The sequence below is a fragment of the Falco rusticolus genome, chromosome 2 (genome assembly GCF_015220075.1).
Source record: "Falco rusticolus isolate bFalRus1 chromosome 2, bFalRus1.pri, whole genome shotgun sequence".
NCBI classification, from domain to species: domain Eukaryota; kingdom Metazoa; phylum Chordata; class Aves; order Falconiformes; family Falconidae; genus Falco; species Falco rusticolus.
In genome coordinates this window covers 8,061,411-8,077,758 of record NC_051188.1, presented here as the reverse complement: position 1 = coordinate 8,077,758, position 16,348 = coordinate 8,061,411, and the positions used below count along the sequence as shown (strand labels likewise).

At 39.8% G+C, this 16,348-nt stretch overlaps 1 protein-coding gene across 22 annotated transcripts in view; it reads right to left on the bottom strand.

Moving 5' to 3' along the window:
• DLG2 (discs large MAGUK scaffold protein 2) overlaps window positions 1-16,348 on the bottom strand; it is a 1,049,324-nt gene that overhangs the window by 95,862 nt on the left and 937,114 nt on the right. For all 22 annotated transcript variants that reach the window (XM_037377334.1, XM_037377356.1, XM_037377333.1 and 19 more), the window contains one exon: window positions 3,255-3,369. In XM_037377334.1, the coding sequence (XP_037233231.1) occupies window positions 3,255-3,369 (115 nt within the window). The remainder of the gene's footprint in view (window positions 1-3,254; window positions 3,370-16,348) is intronic.

The following is a 16,348-nucleotide window of genomic DNA, read 5'->3' as shown; positions in this document are numbered from 1 at the left end:
CATTTAGTGACAAAGAGGATGTGGGCTCCCAAAATAATTAACAGCATTTCCTATGGCCCTGTCCTCCCCTGAAGTCTCATTCTTTTCCTTTAGTGTTGTGGACTTTCTGATAACCTCCCAAACAGAGATATATGCTCTGTGATACAAAAGGAACAGGTAGTACTGAAAAACAATTTCAGAATTTTTCTGGGAAATATTCCAGGAGGCATCAGAAAGAGACTGGGACAAAGAAAAAAAAAAATAGTAAAACTCATAAACACTGGAGTATGCACAGATAACAGATCATGTCAGAGCGCTACACCATTTCTTCTGAACAAATCATTCTTGATTGCTTTCCTGTGGTTGTATACACTGCTTACATTTGACTTTTAATTGCTTTCAGCCAACTACTTCCAGTCCTATGTTAAACCCATTATCCTCGTGTTAATTTTACCTCACTTCATTTAAAATAACTTTTTAATATATCAAAATATAAAATGATATGCTCTTTTAGCAGGGGCAGGATAGGGAAATCACAGACTGTAAGGCAAAGAAGAAAATCCTGCATTCAATGAGTCCCACATCCCCTTGGTAAATCTGTTTACAAACCTTTGCTTTTTCTCACCCTCTTTTCTTTTGGCTTTTCTATGAGCAGGTAATGACACTTATTTTCAATTATTACAACCTATATGGACCTAAAGTTATTTCCTTGTGCTGCCTAGAACATAGTTATTTACTTTGATTAAGCTCTCTATGTAAAAAAAAAATAACTATGTTTGTACTCAGTGAAGGACAGCAAAATCGCTGTATCTCAAAGAAAGGAAAACAGCAAACATGAATCATAAACTTGGCATTACAGCTACAGATTTGTAACATATGCTAATTTGCCTCTAGTTCTGTTGCGCATGCTGGCCCAAATAATCCATTGAAACAGAAATGCCCTGAGTTGTAAGAATGGAAAAAATAAAAAAAATGCTGTCCCAGACTTTTTACATGGGTCCCTAGATGTAAAGAGTTTATCCATAAAGTGAAAATTTCAGTTTCTGAAGACAAGCAGATTTCTGAACCCACATTTATTTTTTCCTTAGTGCCTGATGTAGATATAAGCTACCTTTGTAATTAGTGTATATGATATGAACTAACTGCGCCTAGTGCGATGCTGCAGGCACTGCTGCGCTACAAACACATTATAACACTATGCAAAATACAGAGCCTCTCACACAGACTTCTCGGAGTTGGACACAGCCAGTTGTGTGGTTTTGACTGCAAAAAAAAATGCTAACAAAAGTGACTGAGGCTTTTGAGGTTTTCTGCTTGAGCGGTTTGGGACATTTTTTGGAATGACTGTAGAATAAAGGAACAGTTTTTGCATTTAGGGTTTGGGAAGTGATATTTAGATATGCAGCTAAGACATCAAAGATTCCTGCAGTGAAGCACCAGGGCATATCAGCTCAGCGAGACAGACCACACTCAGAATTTGTGAACTAGCAGAAAACCAGGCTCATCGGTGCACACACAGCAATATTGTATAGAACTAGGCTAGTTCAGATGCAGCACAGATACATTAGTTTGGCTGTATGAAAGCTAATAAGCCTCAGTTCTCAAGCAGGGCTTACCAGGTTGATGCTGATACAGGGGTAATCGAGCTTTGCTGCAGCTCAGACCAGCAAGCTGTTCAGGACCCTGTGTTACTCCTTATGTGTACACCTGAACTGACTTGCAGTTGTTGGCTTGAACTTCTTGCACCATTGATACCCACATTTTGGGTTCCTGGCTTACCTCAAGCAAAGTAACCTTGGACCTATTCCTACATATCACAGAATCACAGAATGGTTTGGGTTGAAAAGCACCTTAAAGATCATCGAGTTCCAACCCCCCTGCCATGGGCAGGGAAACCTTCTAGGTTGCTCAGAGCCCCATCCAGCCTGGCACTGAGCACTGCCAGGGATGGGGCATGTCCAATGACTGTAGCTTTTCAGAAAATGCAAATTCAGAGAGCTGACCAAAGCTCTTGACAGCAAAGTCATGCTGTGTTTGGTCTGCAGAAAACCTGCTGCAGGTGGAATAGCTTCAGAAGTAAACACAAAGCCAGAGAGGTCAGAGAAGGTTAGAGATGGATCAAAAGCCATGACACTTCCAACCTGACCTTGCCCAACAGCAAGATCACTGGTAACAGTGATCTATACCCTTTCAGTCCTTGCTCTTCCTGGCAGCAGTACCAATTAGTGCTTCACGTGGTTGCTGCCCAACAAAATAAGACTATCCATGCTAACATTTAAATTTTCCCTTCCTTCTCTCCTACTTTACCCCTTCATGCTGAGGGCATAATGACAAAATGTAGAATTTAGCCTTAATTGGATCTCTGCAATGTTATCACCTGAATTAGCTCCCCCATGAATAATTATGACTGCCTGGAGGCTGACAAATTGCTTCCCTCTACTTCATGATTGTCAGGAATTTCAAATTATATGCTGAGCACGGGGAAAAAAAATGAAAAGCCTAGAGAAGCATAATTATTAAGACGATTAAAATATTTGTCACGGAGTCCCATAGTCTCCATGAACCCCAAAGGCCTCAAACTCATGAGTGACAGCAAGAACTTTGCTAGGGGCAATTGGGCAACACCCAGTCTTTCACCCAGCAACAACTATGGCAGTAGATTTGCACAGTCAAAGCAAAAGTATAACCACTGCTACCACCTGGCTCTGTTAGGCAGTTCCTGTGTTATTCGCTACCCTGTTTAAGCTACGTACGTCAGCTTGTTTAGCATCTCATCTGCATATTTGATCTTGCTAGGTAGATGATAAAGTCTTTGTAGTGTAGACTGATAGAAGGGTAAACTTAAGCAAGAGGATAGCAGCAGATTGCCATGCATTTAGAACAGCACATAATAGTCCTTGCTTTGTAAGTACATGGCCTTGGGGAAAAAGTGCACTTTATAAGAGCAATCATTCGATGTCTGGGCAAGACCTCACACAGAAATGCAATGTGTCACTAGACCACCATAACCGTCTCAGATATAGAAAGAGCTTGCAACTGCTGAGTTCTTTATCTCATAAAACCAAATAACTATAAAAGTATAATGCTCTCTGAAAATGGCTTGAAATGATCGGATTAAGCAATAGGGCTGTGCTTATAGGGGTGATGCATTTCTCAGCTCAATTCGATGCAGTCCCTCGAACTTCTTTCCCACCTTGCTGAACCCACAACACACAAGTCAGGCATAGACAAGGTAGCTGCTGACATAGTCCCAGGAGAATGCTCTCCTTGCTTACCTGACATACAGTGACCTCTTCTGATTAGTCCTCAGGGAGCCGGACCCAGAACTCATGCTGTGATTCATCATCTGCTCACGCAGGTCATGGATTTTTGCTTCAAACCGAGCGTACTCTAAGGAGATAAAAACCCCCAGAGAATAAAGATATTTTAGTTTTCTTGACCTATATAATCATTAGGGCTGCTAAATGCAAATTATATTAAATTAATGAGTGTAAAGCACGTCCTGAAAATTGAGGTCTAATAGAACCTCCCATTACTATATTATCTTTGGTACATATATGCCCTCTTTATCATGACACCTGAACCTTTCAGCACTGACTATGAAAAGTCAAATAGCGAGGACCTTCTCTCCTGCAGCTTCAAGAAAGGAAAAGGGGGTTAAAATGTGCTACCAAATATCTTTCAGTCTGTAAAAAGGATGCTGAAAGCAGTTTTCTATCATATCATTCCTCCTTCCAAACAATAAGATACATTGTTAGGGGCAGTGGGATGATGCACTGAAGTTCCTAATGAGTCAAGCTTTTAGCGTAAAATCCCACTGAACTGAAGGAGATATATCAAAGTCTAATTATCCCTCAAGCAGCTGTGAAATTTTTGTATGAGCAATAAGCCACTTTATTTTACCCAGCCCACTGAGGATTGGTCTCTGTTTCTTTTTAAATAGGTGGAGACATAACTTGGTCTTATGGTGGGTGATTCCAGAAACTCCAGACCTATTTAAGCTGCACAGGAGCGGCACAAAACCACCTCCCACACCTTGTTCTCCTCCATAGCTCTGCTGGTAGCTTTGTAAAATGTGATCTGACAAGGAACATGGGACCAGCGCTGGAGCAAGGATTCAGCTAGAGATGTATCACTTGGTGAGGCTCCTCTCTGAAAGGACAGGTCCCTTGTTTGCAGCCTGGTCAACAGTTCTTCCTGCTGGCACCTTCCCCTTGCTCACTGTGGGACCTAATGGGCTGACTTTTGGTTTGCAAGAGGAAAGGTTGAAGTTTTGCAAACAAGCTGTAATTCCTTGAAACTAACAATGTACAGGCAGTGCTCCAGCAACACAGAGAGTCATAACTCAACCTAAACCCGGGAAATCTACCAACACGAGTTAGAAGGGTAACTTGAGGGGGTGTACAAAATCCTTTGCAGTGAGTCAGTGACACTTTGAAGAGTAAAATGTTGCAGACTGATGCCAACAAAGTGAAGAAGATGCTCTCTGCACCTCAATGTTTTCTTTCACTACCTGCTTCAAAAGGAGGGTCTACATTTCCCCACAGCAAGTCTGGAACAGAAGCGAAACCAGCAGGCGAGGTATCCTTCCTTAAAGGACAGCGGTACATCCCACCAGATAACACCATCTCTCAGTTTAAGCACATAAATCTTTACTGTGCATTTATAACCTGTTCTGCTCCCTGTTTGCTGCTCTTTGAGCTATGTGAGAATGCTGTAAGACAGCAATATTCTCATTTTCTCCTAGCAGAAATCTCAGCATTATTTTTATTTGATCATTTGCCGTTCGCGCTGGCTCAGTTCCCAGAATGTCTAGATGCTTTGCAACAACAACTAATTCATTTTACTCAGTGCCCTGTAACTTTTCATTGGATGACATCTGACCTTTCCAAGATTCCACATTTTGCATAGACAGTAGCTACCTTAAAGTTGGCTTAGCAGAGTGGTTTGATTTGAGCTTTTGTGTTTGGTTTTTTTTTTTCCCCCCCTTCTTCTTACTTGATGCATTTTAACTCCCTTTTCGCTGAGCTGCTTTAGCATTACCTACTGTGTTTATTAAGTGACAGTGGCTGCTTTGCCAGTCAGCTGGGAACCACTGCTGTGATATAAGACTCTTCAGTCTTCCCACATACCTATGACATCACTGACTGCAGCTGAAATCTGTATGTCAGGAGAAGAGACACTCCTACATGCAGACTATATTTCAGATGCATGCTGTAGCTTGTTTCTTCCTGATTTCTTTCACCTAGAGTACAACTTTAAATTTCTCAGTGATTTAAAAGCCCAAATCCTCAATGGAACTAAGGCTCCCACAAACTTGTGTTGCTTTATAAAGTGGTGTTTAGTTCTTAAGTGTTTATCCCAGTGTAGGATTCAAGTTTGCTCTATGTGAGTCATATTTGTTCCATTCCCCTGCTCTAGAATGTATTTAGTAAATAATCATCTTCTGAGCAAGGCTTTGTTCAACTTCCATTTCATTGTAACAAATCTAACATTTCTTCTTGGCAAACAGGAAAGGTGATCTTAAAACCAAAAAGCTTATATTTCTCTCCCTTACACTGTGTCAGTCCTCTGCATACAGACAGAATACTACAATTTTAAGGGTTGTTACTAGGTGTCTTTCACGTGTGGTGGATACAGTGAAGAAGGCAGTAAACGTACAGTGTAATGCAGCTTCTTTGATGTTTTACATCTGGGTGAGATCAAAGATATGAATGATTTCCATCAGAGCAGCTGTAATGGCAGCTTCCCCTTTAATAAGCAACCATATCCCAGGCTGACTCTGTATGCGAGGTGTGGGAGTAACTCCCAGATTTAGACACCAATCTGGAGAGTGAGAAGAGAGGATTGAAAATCTGACTCTAGCACAGCATCCAGCTATCTGCAACTTGAACACCAGCTCATGAGATACTCGAATGACTACAGCTTGGTCAGATGATGAAATTATAGCTTGTGTTCTGACTTCGGAGCGCACTTGTAATTTAACTGCTTTTAACTGACTGTATATTTATTCTGAATTTAATAACCTTTCTCCTTCTCGAAGACATTTAGAAACTATAACACATCTTAAAAATTGTCTAATAAGTGTGTGATGGAAGTTCAGGGTTCAACCTCCAGCTCCCAGGTTAATATTAAAAATTACTGAAGTAATAATGATAATTATCATTAGAATGTGTTCTTGAGATGTTTTTTCCTTTAGATTGAAATACACAGCTAATTTGAAAATAAACATATTTATGGGCATATATTTTCACGTAGTACCTTCTTCATATTTATGCATTGAAAAATACTGAAATGTACACCTGTACCTTCCTCCTGACAAATGCCCAGACTAAAAATCGCAAGGCCATCAGTGCATGTGGTATTTAAGCCCACTCTGATCAGCTTCTTTAATCTCAGTCCTCCTCATTCTCCTGCTGATGCCTAGATACTACAGTGACAGCTGTATTTGAAATGTGAACAGAAAAAGAAACAGTGATGCTCCATTTCTGGCATCAGACCTGCTATGGTAGTCCTGCCCACTGGGAAAAAGGCCTTTTTTCTTAACACTTCTCTATATACGGGGTCATTCCAGAGGAGTTGTTTCCTAATGGCTTTGCATTTGCTAGGTGCGAATAAGTGGCAGTGCTCAAGTCCAGAAAAACTCATCATGCTTCCTTCAAATTCAGCACTGAACCTAAATAACACACTTTCAAGGCTCCTACACAATTAGAAGGACACTGAAGGTTGTGACATGCTGACAAGAAATACAGTTAAAGCTGATTCACTAATTTCATGCCCTTTAAAGAAAGGGAGGACAAAGAATGTGTTACTGCTGGAGTGCATCATTAGTGAAGTTTGCCAAATGTGACTTATCAAAATCCATCTGCAAAGGTCCTCCCCATTGCCTGATTCACTAATGATCTAACCAACTAATTCCAGGAGCTTAAGAAACGGATAAAGTTATGCTTTAGGCTAAAAGTGCAACTGGGTGAGCAAACTGTAACCTTTATTATTGCCGAGGTCAGACCAGTTGATATAATGGCTCTGGAAATGCTGTGGTAAGAAACAGGGCAGATGCGATGGATGTGTTTGTTCAGACTCTGCTTTAGAGCTGGCTCAGGGCTCAGGGCAGTGTTTGTAGACCCAAATTTAGCTGTCCCAAGGATACGGCTACAACTTGCTAAGCCTGGAGAGGTGGAGCTACTGCCATTGGACGTGGGAGAGGAGGCTGCTGCTGTGAGGAATGGCCCAGCTGCAGGGACAGCAAGACCATTTTCCAGGGCTTTGGCATTGGCATGTTGGGCTCTGCATGCTGCCCCAAGCAAGCGCCCGTCCTCCCAAGGGTCTGTTTTCTAAAGCTGGCTCTGCTTAATGTTCTGGGCAGTCAGGAAAGAGGGAAAAGTAGAGACAGCTTGAATTGCTACAGCATGCAACCAAGGCCAAAAGTGAGTGTATTTCTCAACTACAGACACCAGTTGGAACAACTGACATTTGTCTGCTCCATACAGGACTCATTAGCCTGAATATACGGGCAGGGAGCTGGTGTTTTTCCTTCCACCTCATTCCAACAGCTTGCCAAGTGCTAGATCTGGGACTCACACATCTTTTAACCTTCAAATACTAATGCAATCCTTTGCCTTTCTGAAGGACTTTCATATGTTGAAAGGACTGGGTAGAGCTTTGGGAGTAATCTTCAAACACCCTGAACCTTCTCCTTAGTTCACATACTGAGAAATCAAAGCAACATTAAGTGGCCAGCCCCATTAAAAAAAAAACCAAACACCCCAAACCCTAACAGTAATGCAGTTAAACTGAAACTCCAAGTTTAGCTGGCTAAGATCGAAACTGTGGCTTACAAAATCTTGCCTAATCCACTTTGACATCTTGAGGGTATGGCAGACACCACCGTTTTCACTGCTGAAGTGACTTAGATACCTAAAATCCTGCTACCCCTTCTATAGCTGTGCAAGTGGGTACCTATAGGGTGGGGAGGAGTTGTTTTAACACCCCCCCACCTCCCTTTTCAGTTTCCTACTGACTGGCTTTGATGGCCCATGATCCAACTATATGAGCTGCGAGCCCGATGACTCAACATGTAAGCCTCTCCTCATGCTGTGAAGGAAAACACCATGAGTTTGTGAGATCCATGGCAGATGCACAGACATTAAGGGCAGTTGGGATGAGTGTTGCTGTGACTGAAGTCCTTTCATGTATGTGGAGCCTTTTAAATTGAAATAAGCAGTATACTGAAATTTTAGGTTCAAATTCTCCAGAAAGAGCCTAAAAGGCTATAATACTTAAGCATACAAGAAAGCTCTTGGAAGTCTTAGATGCATTTGAGAGACTAAAAAATGAACGCAAGAAACCAAACCTCAAGAAATTTAAAAAAAATTATAGTGAAAATCAAATAATTTCTAAAATACAAAAATAGCAAAGACAGATTTTATATCTGAATGGCTTGATGCTACTTTTTGGTCATATAAATAAAGAATGGCTATGATAAATTTGCTGCAGATTTTTTGTGTGAAAGAGTTGCATAATTTTACAAAGCACCATTACTGTTATTTTTAACTTTTAAATTTATAATAAAGATTGTAGCTTCAACTGAATTTAGAGAACATGATAGCAAAAAAAGCCTTGACCCTTCAAGTAAAGAATAGTTAAGCAACTGAAGCAACTGAAATGCTGATGTATTATACAACAGTGAAAATAATAGTTCAGCATCACACTCCAAGTCTGTATTAGTTTGAATGGTTTTAGTGCTGGGCATCTTTAGAGAGATAGCAATTGTTTTTGTCAGCAGGTATCAAAACTTGCTTTCTTGTGTAATTCAGGATCATCCCTGTTTGCTTCTAGAGGATAACAGATTTCCTAAAAGGTGGAAACTCGAACTGGAAAATAAAACTTGAACTGCCTAATTTTAACAGACTACACTGCTTAAAAAAGAAAACAAAAAACTAGGAAGGCATCAGTCAGAGACAGAATTTTATCACCTTAAAAAGGGTATGTCGAATAACTCCAGACACTATCATAAAGGAATAGCTGCCAGACCAGCTTCTCCATCAGTATTGAGACTTGGCATAATTTCAGTGGATCCAGGCCAGCTTAAGCCTTCTGAGATTTTCTTCTGTTCTGTTTACGGGAATGCAAATTGTGTGCCACTACAGCAAGTCATGAACTTCCTGTCTTGGACATCTGAGATAGCAATGTGCATGATACTATTATTATGGTAACGCTATTTATGTAAATCTTTTTTTCTCCCCCTTCTGCCTCCTCTTAGCAGATGTCTTAAGTGTTTAAGATTTAAAATAATAGAAGAATGCATTTCTTCCTACAGAGAGTGTTCTCCATTTCTGGCCTTTGCCCACAGTGCTGTCCCGTCACCACTGTTTTATACGTGGAGGTGAGAAGAAGGTGAGCAGACCAGCATCAAGACTTCAGAGGACTGGGTCTGATTCTTCTTTTTGCACAGATTTACAGTGTGAACCTTGGTGAGTCACAAAGAGTAATTGTCATCATATTATGGCTCCTAAGGCAGAGATTTGGCTGCTGTGTGTCTGGCTATGCCTACCAGGTGCCTAGCATCCCGCAGCTCTGGCAGCCTTTGAAACCACTGTAATACACATAACAAGTGAAAGAGCATGCAAAACAATGTGAACTGCTAATACATTTGGCTAGTATTTTATGTCTTCCGTTTAAAACTTTTTTTGTTGTTTAGTATTCATCTGGAGTCAATTTTTTTGCTAAAAGTACCCTGACAGCTGTTTCTAGATGCTTAAGAGTTTTTAACTCTATAGCTGTCTGAGGTTGCAAGCATTTACATAGCAGGTTAATGATGGTGAAACATCTTAATGGTCTGCAGTAATTGCAGAGAGGAATAAACAAACAAACAAACATACTGTGGTTAGGTACAGTTCACTGCACCTTTGGTTCTTGTGTCTGCCCTGTCTGATGTGGGTCACTGCCAGAGATGTAGTTCTGGACAAGGCTGGCTTTGGATCTTATATTTCATGGCAAATGCTATGCTTTTAGTAAGTCCAAAAAAATCAATTAGATTGAACATCAGCTAAATTCATGACTTGACAGGGAAAAAGCACACAAAATTCTGATGGCATCAATAGGCAATGCAATAGTGTGCATTATTCATTGGAGAAGATGTTGCTCAAAAGGCCTTGCTCCATTAATGATGCACTGCGCAACACAACAAGTTATGCTGCTATTTCTTATCAGTCATATAACTCCCCTGAGCTCACTCAAAGGAAATGAAAAACACAGATTTCAATACCAGGGAAGGGAAAATACATTTATATTTTATTGGGTTTTATTAGTTTGAATAAATCTGCTTGTTTTTATTGGAATATTTTCAACACACCTTTTCAGGAACCTTTCAAAAATAATGATACAGGCTTATTTACTGATTTTTCTTATTGCTTTTGCCTTTAAAACTGTAGGACCATTAACGTCTTTATTCTTTGCTACTGGTTGGTTGTCTCCCTTTACCAATATACAGGTATTTACACTGCAGGATGTCTTCTAAATAAAATTTCATCCTGTATATTTGTTCTGTAGCTGGCCTCATTGCCTAAACATCACCACTAACATTATTTTTATTTGCTTTATTACTGAACATAATGTTTCTTCCATCTGTTGCACCATTAGATACAGCCCTCATATTGTGTTAGTTGTGAATATAAATACACCTGAAAAGATACCTTCCTCCCACGATACATTCAGGAGACTAATATCGTGCTCTATTCTTAGACCCAGGGAATATAATTCCAATTCAAATTAGTTTCTAGAAGCTTTCATTTCAGAGGATTTGTACCTCATAATGAAAGAGATGTACTAAAATAAATCAAGCTATTAGAGAGTGAGTGACAAGGACTATGTATCCCAATGAGGTGTTATTCCACCTGTTCCCTTAAAGCCTATCCTTGGTTTATGAAGTGTCAGCCTGGACCTTCTCAGCTGGGAATTTCTTGCAGCTTCTTCCAACCACTGAAGAAAACTACAAGCAGCTCAATAGGTTTTCAAAACAACCCCTTCCAAGATTTTGGGAACCTTTTTCCTGCACCTAATTTTACTGTAGTCTGAACTCTGCCGCAGCAACACCTCCCACCCCCACCCCACCCCCACCCCATTATTTGAAATTATGCACCCCTGAACTAAATGGGACTATTTGTAGCACTTTTTCAAATTCCCTGAGGCTCACACTGAGCTGATATCTTGGACAACATTGTGCGTATAAAGTTTGAAGAGGGGCAAGGCAAATAAAGAGCAGAGAGTCAGCTCTGAAACAACCGTATCACAACACATCGTCTGCCTTGGCAGCACAGTGTGAAATCTTGGAAAAGTTGGGCATTTCACCCCAGGCATCCAACTTGCACAGCCTCGCTTGCCCAGCAGAGAAGCATATGTCTCATTAACCTTGATAGCTTTGTAGGAGTTACTGTTTTGTACAGTGCAAAAACGTTTCAAGATACGTCTGCTGGTTTAGGCACAAAATTACTCTGTCAAGGTGAAAAAATAAAAAAAAAGAAAAAGCTTCCCTGCATTGGAATCCTCTTTCTTCAACAAATATTTATGTGGGACATTGTAAAGAAACAAAACCTACTTTCTATTAATAGCTAAGCTAATTCATTTAGCTATTTTGTCACTTCAGGCTAGTGGTGGAGGATCTTATTTTCAGACTTTTATTCAATTTCCACAATTCCTCATCCAAAATCATTGCCCTGGGGCAATTGTTACTTATTTTTGCTTCATTGCTTTTTCTTGCTTCTGCTTTTTACCAAGTACAGTTCTATTTCTTGGGCATTGAGCATATTATACTGATTAGCCACATCTTAATGATGATGCTAGCTTAGCCTGCTTCCAGCTCTTAAAGACATGAATTGACATGAGGAAACAAACTACAGAGCTGACTGCTTCTAGAGTTTCTTGGGCATGGCAATACCCAGAAGTCATTTTGGTGGTCTTGACTAACCCTGTATCTACACTGGGTAGCTACTCCTCTTTTACAGGCTCTGATGGGAAATGCTCTGATGGTGGCCCACCTGCCAGCTGCACAGCTCATGCGAATTTTCCCAAATACCTTTCAATCAGATGAACTGGGTTAGCCTGTTCAGTCTATTTATACTAACCTCATGGGGTCTGGTTGATGCAGACTGGAAAGCAGTCAGACACAAAACTGCCCAAATTTGAGGAGGGCAGGATACAGCGATATGGAGCTGGGAGCAGGCTGGGGCATGTGGTATCTTCCCCAGCACTGCTGTACACGGAAGATGCCACCTTGTGTTAAACCATGTTGGGAAAAGAAAAAAGGGACAATTCTACTGCATCGTTTCCAGAATCCATAACTGCTTAATCTGACTAAGGAGATGCATGACCTGCCTAGGCACTGTGAAAGAATATTTTTGAAACAAAACTGGAAATGTAGATCAGTCTGACCTGCCTGCTTTTTAGAAAAAAAAATAAATAATAAAAAACTAAATCAGGGCTCAAAACTCCCAAGTGAACTTTTATGAAAACTTACATGAAAACTTCCACAGCTAAGACAACATATGCCAGTTTTATACTTGTGCTCCATTAAATTCTGATATACTCAGAGTGGGAAGAGTTATAAAAGGGGTTCCTGAAAGGGACTTGGGACAAAAAAAGTTTATTTCTGAAAATAGAGTGGTGGAGAAACTAATGTGATTTTATTAATTCCATAAACCAGCATGAAAGCTGTAGCTGACAGTAAAAAACCTTCAAAACCACAACCCACAAATCGTTTAAAAATTATAAGCTAAAGCAGAAAATTAAATAGTAGCAAGAATACCAATACTACCTGATATAATTATCTGTAAAACAGGATAGCCTTACAGACTAGCAGAAGCAAAGAGATCAGAAGAACCACCAGTAATACAACCAGAATCTTGGCAAGAATATTATGAAAAGAAATATGGATATATCTCATTCGGCTTAACTGTTTTGCTATTATGATTAATACTGTTTGCTAACATTGAATATTGCCATTAATAAATGATTCGCTCCCTGACTTCAAAATCTGCTAGGTAAAAACTACCTCCCCCTGTAACCTTCACCGTCCTATACTCAGCTGTGCTATTCTTCCAGACAAAGGTATCTTCAGCCATCTCCTAAGGCTGTCTGGGACTCTCCATTGAATTAAAAAGAACTGAGCAAAGACTGGAAACAAAACTGTCCATTTTTACCATTAAGAAAACTTAAAAAAAAAAAAAAAATCCCAAATGTCCTGAACCAAAAATAAAAGTATGGAGGAAGGAATGAAATGGATAAAAACATCTTCACATGCGTATTGATGTTTTCTAAGAAGCAATATTTAGAGCAGCTGCAGAATTCTATTAGTTTGCTACAGCTTCCTGATTAAGGGGGATTACTGCTTCTAATACAAACAGGTAATAGGGAATGGTTGTGCACATTACAAGCCTGAATGAGTTTAAACAAGACAAATACATACATTACCTCAGGATAAGTCATGCTCCCTGCATGCCTCTTAGCTTATCATGAAGAATATTTTGAGTACTGTGCAATGAGATATCTAGATTGCAAACATGTATGTTGTGCAGTTGGCCACTAGACATGTTGGCTATAGCTGATAGTCTGGATGCTCTGAAATGTTGATTAACTTGAGCATCAGATCATGTAAAATTGGAATAACATATGAAAAATCACTGTAATACCAAGAAATGCCTTGCAATTACTGCTGCTACTCTTGACCTTATTCATAGAACCACAGAAACCCACCTTTACAGCACAAAAGACTTAGCTGGAAAAGGTCATCTTAATCAATGCCAATTCCAGATTTCACAGAGAATCAAAACCTAAAATACTGTCCATAAACTTTTCTTAAATTTATAATATATACATATAAATTTATAATATAAAATATAAATATAATATATAAATATAAATAAAATATAAAAATATAAATATTTTCTTAAAATTAGTTCAGTTTTGGCATTTCATAACTGTTGGAAGACCGTGCACAGAATCCAGTCCTCAGATGGTTAGGCTCATTCTTCTAACTAAATGTTGCTGAAGCCTACTTACTGGCTTTTGTACCAACGCCATTCCTCTGTGTAAATGGTTCTTTTCCATTGTATATTGATTCTCATCGCCTACCAATCTCCATTTTGCTAAATAAACAATCCAATTTTTGTTTCAGATTTTTCTGGTACATTTGCCTCTCCTTCAGTTGTCTTTTACACTGCTGTTTAAACCAGTGAAGTTCTATGTCTTCACCAGTTTAAGTAGCAGTGTCCTGTATCATGCAATATCAAATGACTTCCTGAAAAAATCAGATGTATTGCATCAATCAGATTCCTCTTTCTAAAAATTTAATGTACTATCAAAAACCGATACGAAGAAAATTTGCCTGTCTACACTATATCACTTTTTTATCCCACTTTAAATTTACTTCCCTGTTTTGTTTCGAAAGCTGTGTTTTAAAGTATGCTTCTACATACTACTGAGGAGAGACTTATGAATCTCCAGATCTTCTGAATGCACATCATTCTTCTCCTTTCCTGATGGAGCCTGTAGATGTCTTTTTCCAGACAAAGCACTAGTTGGATAGGTATTTGAGAGGCCCTTCCTACACGTGCCAATCCTCCAGCATTCTGCGGTGGAATAACCAGCTCTGCATAATCTCAGCACAGCAACAGCTTCCAGTTATTATCCATCGCATCACTGGTCCTGTGTACTACGTAAACAATTGCATTGTATGACAGCCTTTCCATTGAATGAAAACTGAAAATGCAAAATGAATTTGACAATACGTACATCAGTGAATATTACTAACCACCAAGCCCTTCAAGGTTTCTGTCTACATCAAATCAATACTTTCAGTGATCTTGTTCAACTCAGGTGTGCCAGACACATAGACTCTAGGTAAAAAAGCAAAGATCAGGGTCAGTCCTACAAGAAGCAGAAGACCTCTGCTGTCTCTCTGCTGTGCTCGTGAGCCGTGTTATGGACAAGCCTTACAGATCAGTAGAAAATGCAAGTGCTGAAAACTTCCCACTTGAAATCCAGGTTTCTTATATTCTTTAATGATTGTGACAAGCATCCCAGAATAAGAATGACACCTCAACAGCTTTCCCAAAAGACCAGCTGTTTGTTCTCTGGAGTAAGTGAATACTTTGTTATTCTAACATGGTAGGTATTATTATTTATGGTATTTTACACTACCTTACTGAAAGTCAATTCAATGTGCATATATATATATATAAATTGAATGCCAATATATAGAGAGAATGTGTGTGTGTGTGTATATATATCTACAAAATGCAGAAAGAGAGGAGGAGAGAGAAAAAAGGGGCTGTGTCAAACGCTATTTACTGGTGCAGATTTTCCCACAGTTGCCAGCCTACAGCTAGCGACAGCACTTGGATTGCAGTGCCATATGGTCCCTTGAAGGGCAAATTCTTTTAGACCCATTTTCAGTGGGGAAATCAACATTTTTAACACAGTGACATTTTTTCAGGACTGCAGTCTACCTAGCTCTACCCTAAGATTTATTTGACATCCGCAGACTGGCTTTTCCTTTCCTGAAGAGGCCGTTGACAAAAATGGGAATAATCTGTAACAGTTTGTTGACACTGTGCTTTGGCTCAGCCTTGGCGGGCTGGTTTCTCCAACGCTCTCTCATTTTCTGCTTCACTACTTGTGACTGACCAGGATGATCCAGGTAGGAAAAAGCAGTAGGTCAAGATGAACCCTTCGCTTATGTGAATAAACAGCATTTAGAACTGATAAACGTCACATTCATACAGCTTTCAGAGACAGTTTGGACAGGAATGGTCAAAACCCATGAACACTTAAGAAATTTATTGGGGAATAAAGAATGACTTATGCCTCCTGTACACACTCTTCTAAGAAAGAGATCTACTCGGATCAAATGAGACACTCAGGCGGATCATCTGGGAGTGCATTATTGTCTGGGATTTGTGATCAAGTTCCTGAATGTCATCTGTGCTGGGGTGACTGACTGCACTTTCTGAAGCACGTGGAGATGATTTAGCTTAGACCACAACAATAAAGTACTGTATCAAATTGCACTGCCTAGCATTTTCCAAGAACAACCAGCACACGCTTGCATGGGTGGCCAGGTATCAGAAACCTGCAATTGGAGCATGAGCCTGAGCTCTCAGAGTGAAGAGGAGACAGAAAGGTTTCCAGAGATGAGCAGAAAGGCTTCAGGGGCTGTAAGTCACAATTCTATGTTTTTTGCAGATGTCTGTTTATTTTGTTCTTAAAGATCCTCTGAAATGGAGACACTTCAACTACCCCAAACAGTCTATTCTGGTGTTTTGCTCTTTTTTCCGCAGCTGCATTTTCCCCTGATGTCTCATCTGAAGCTCTT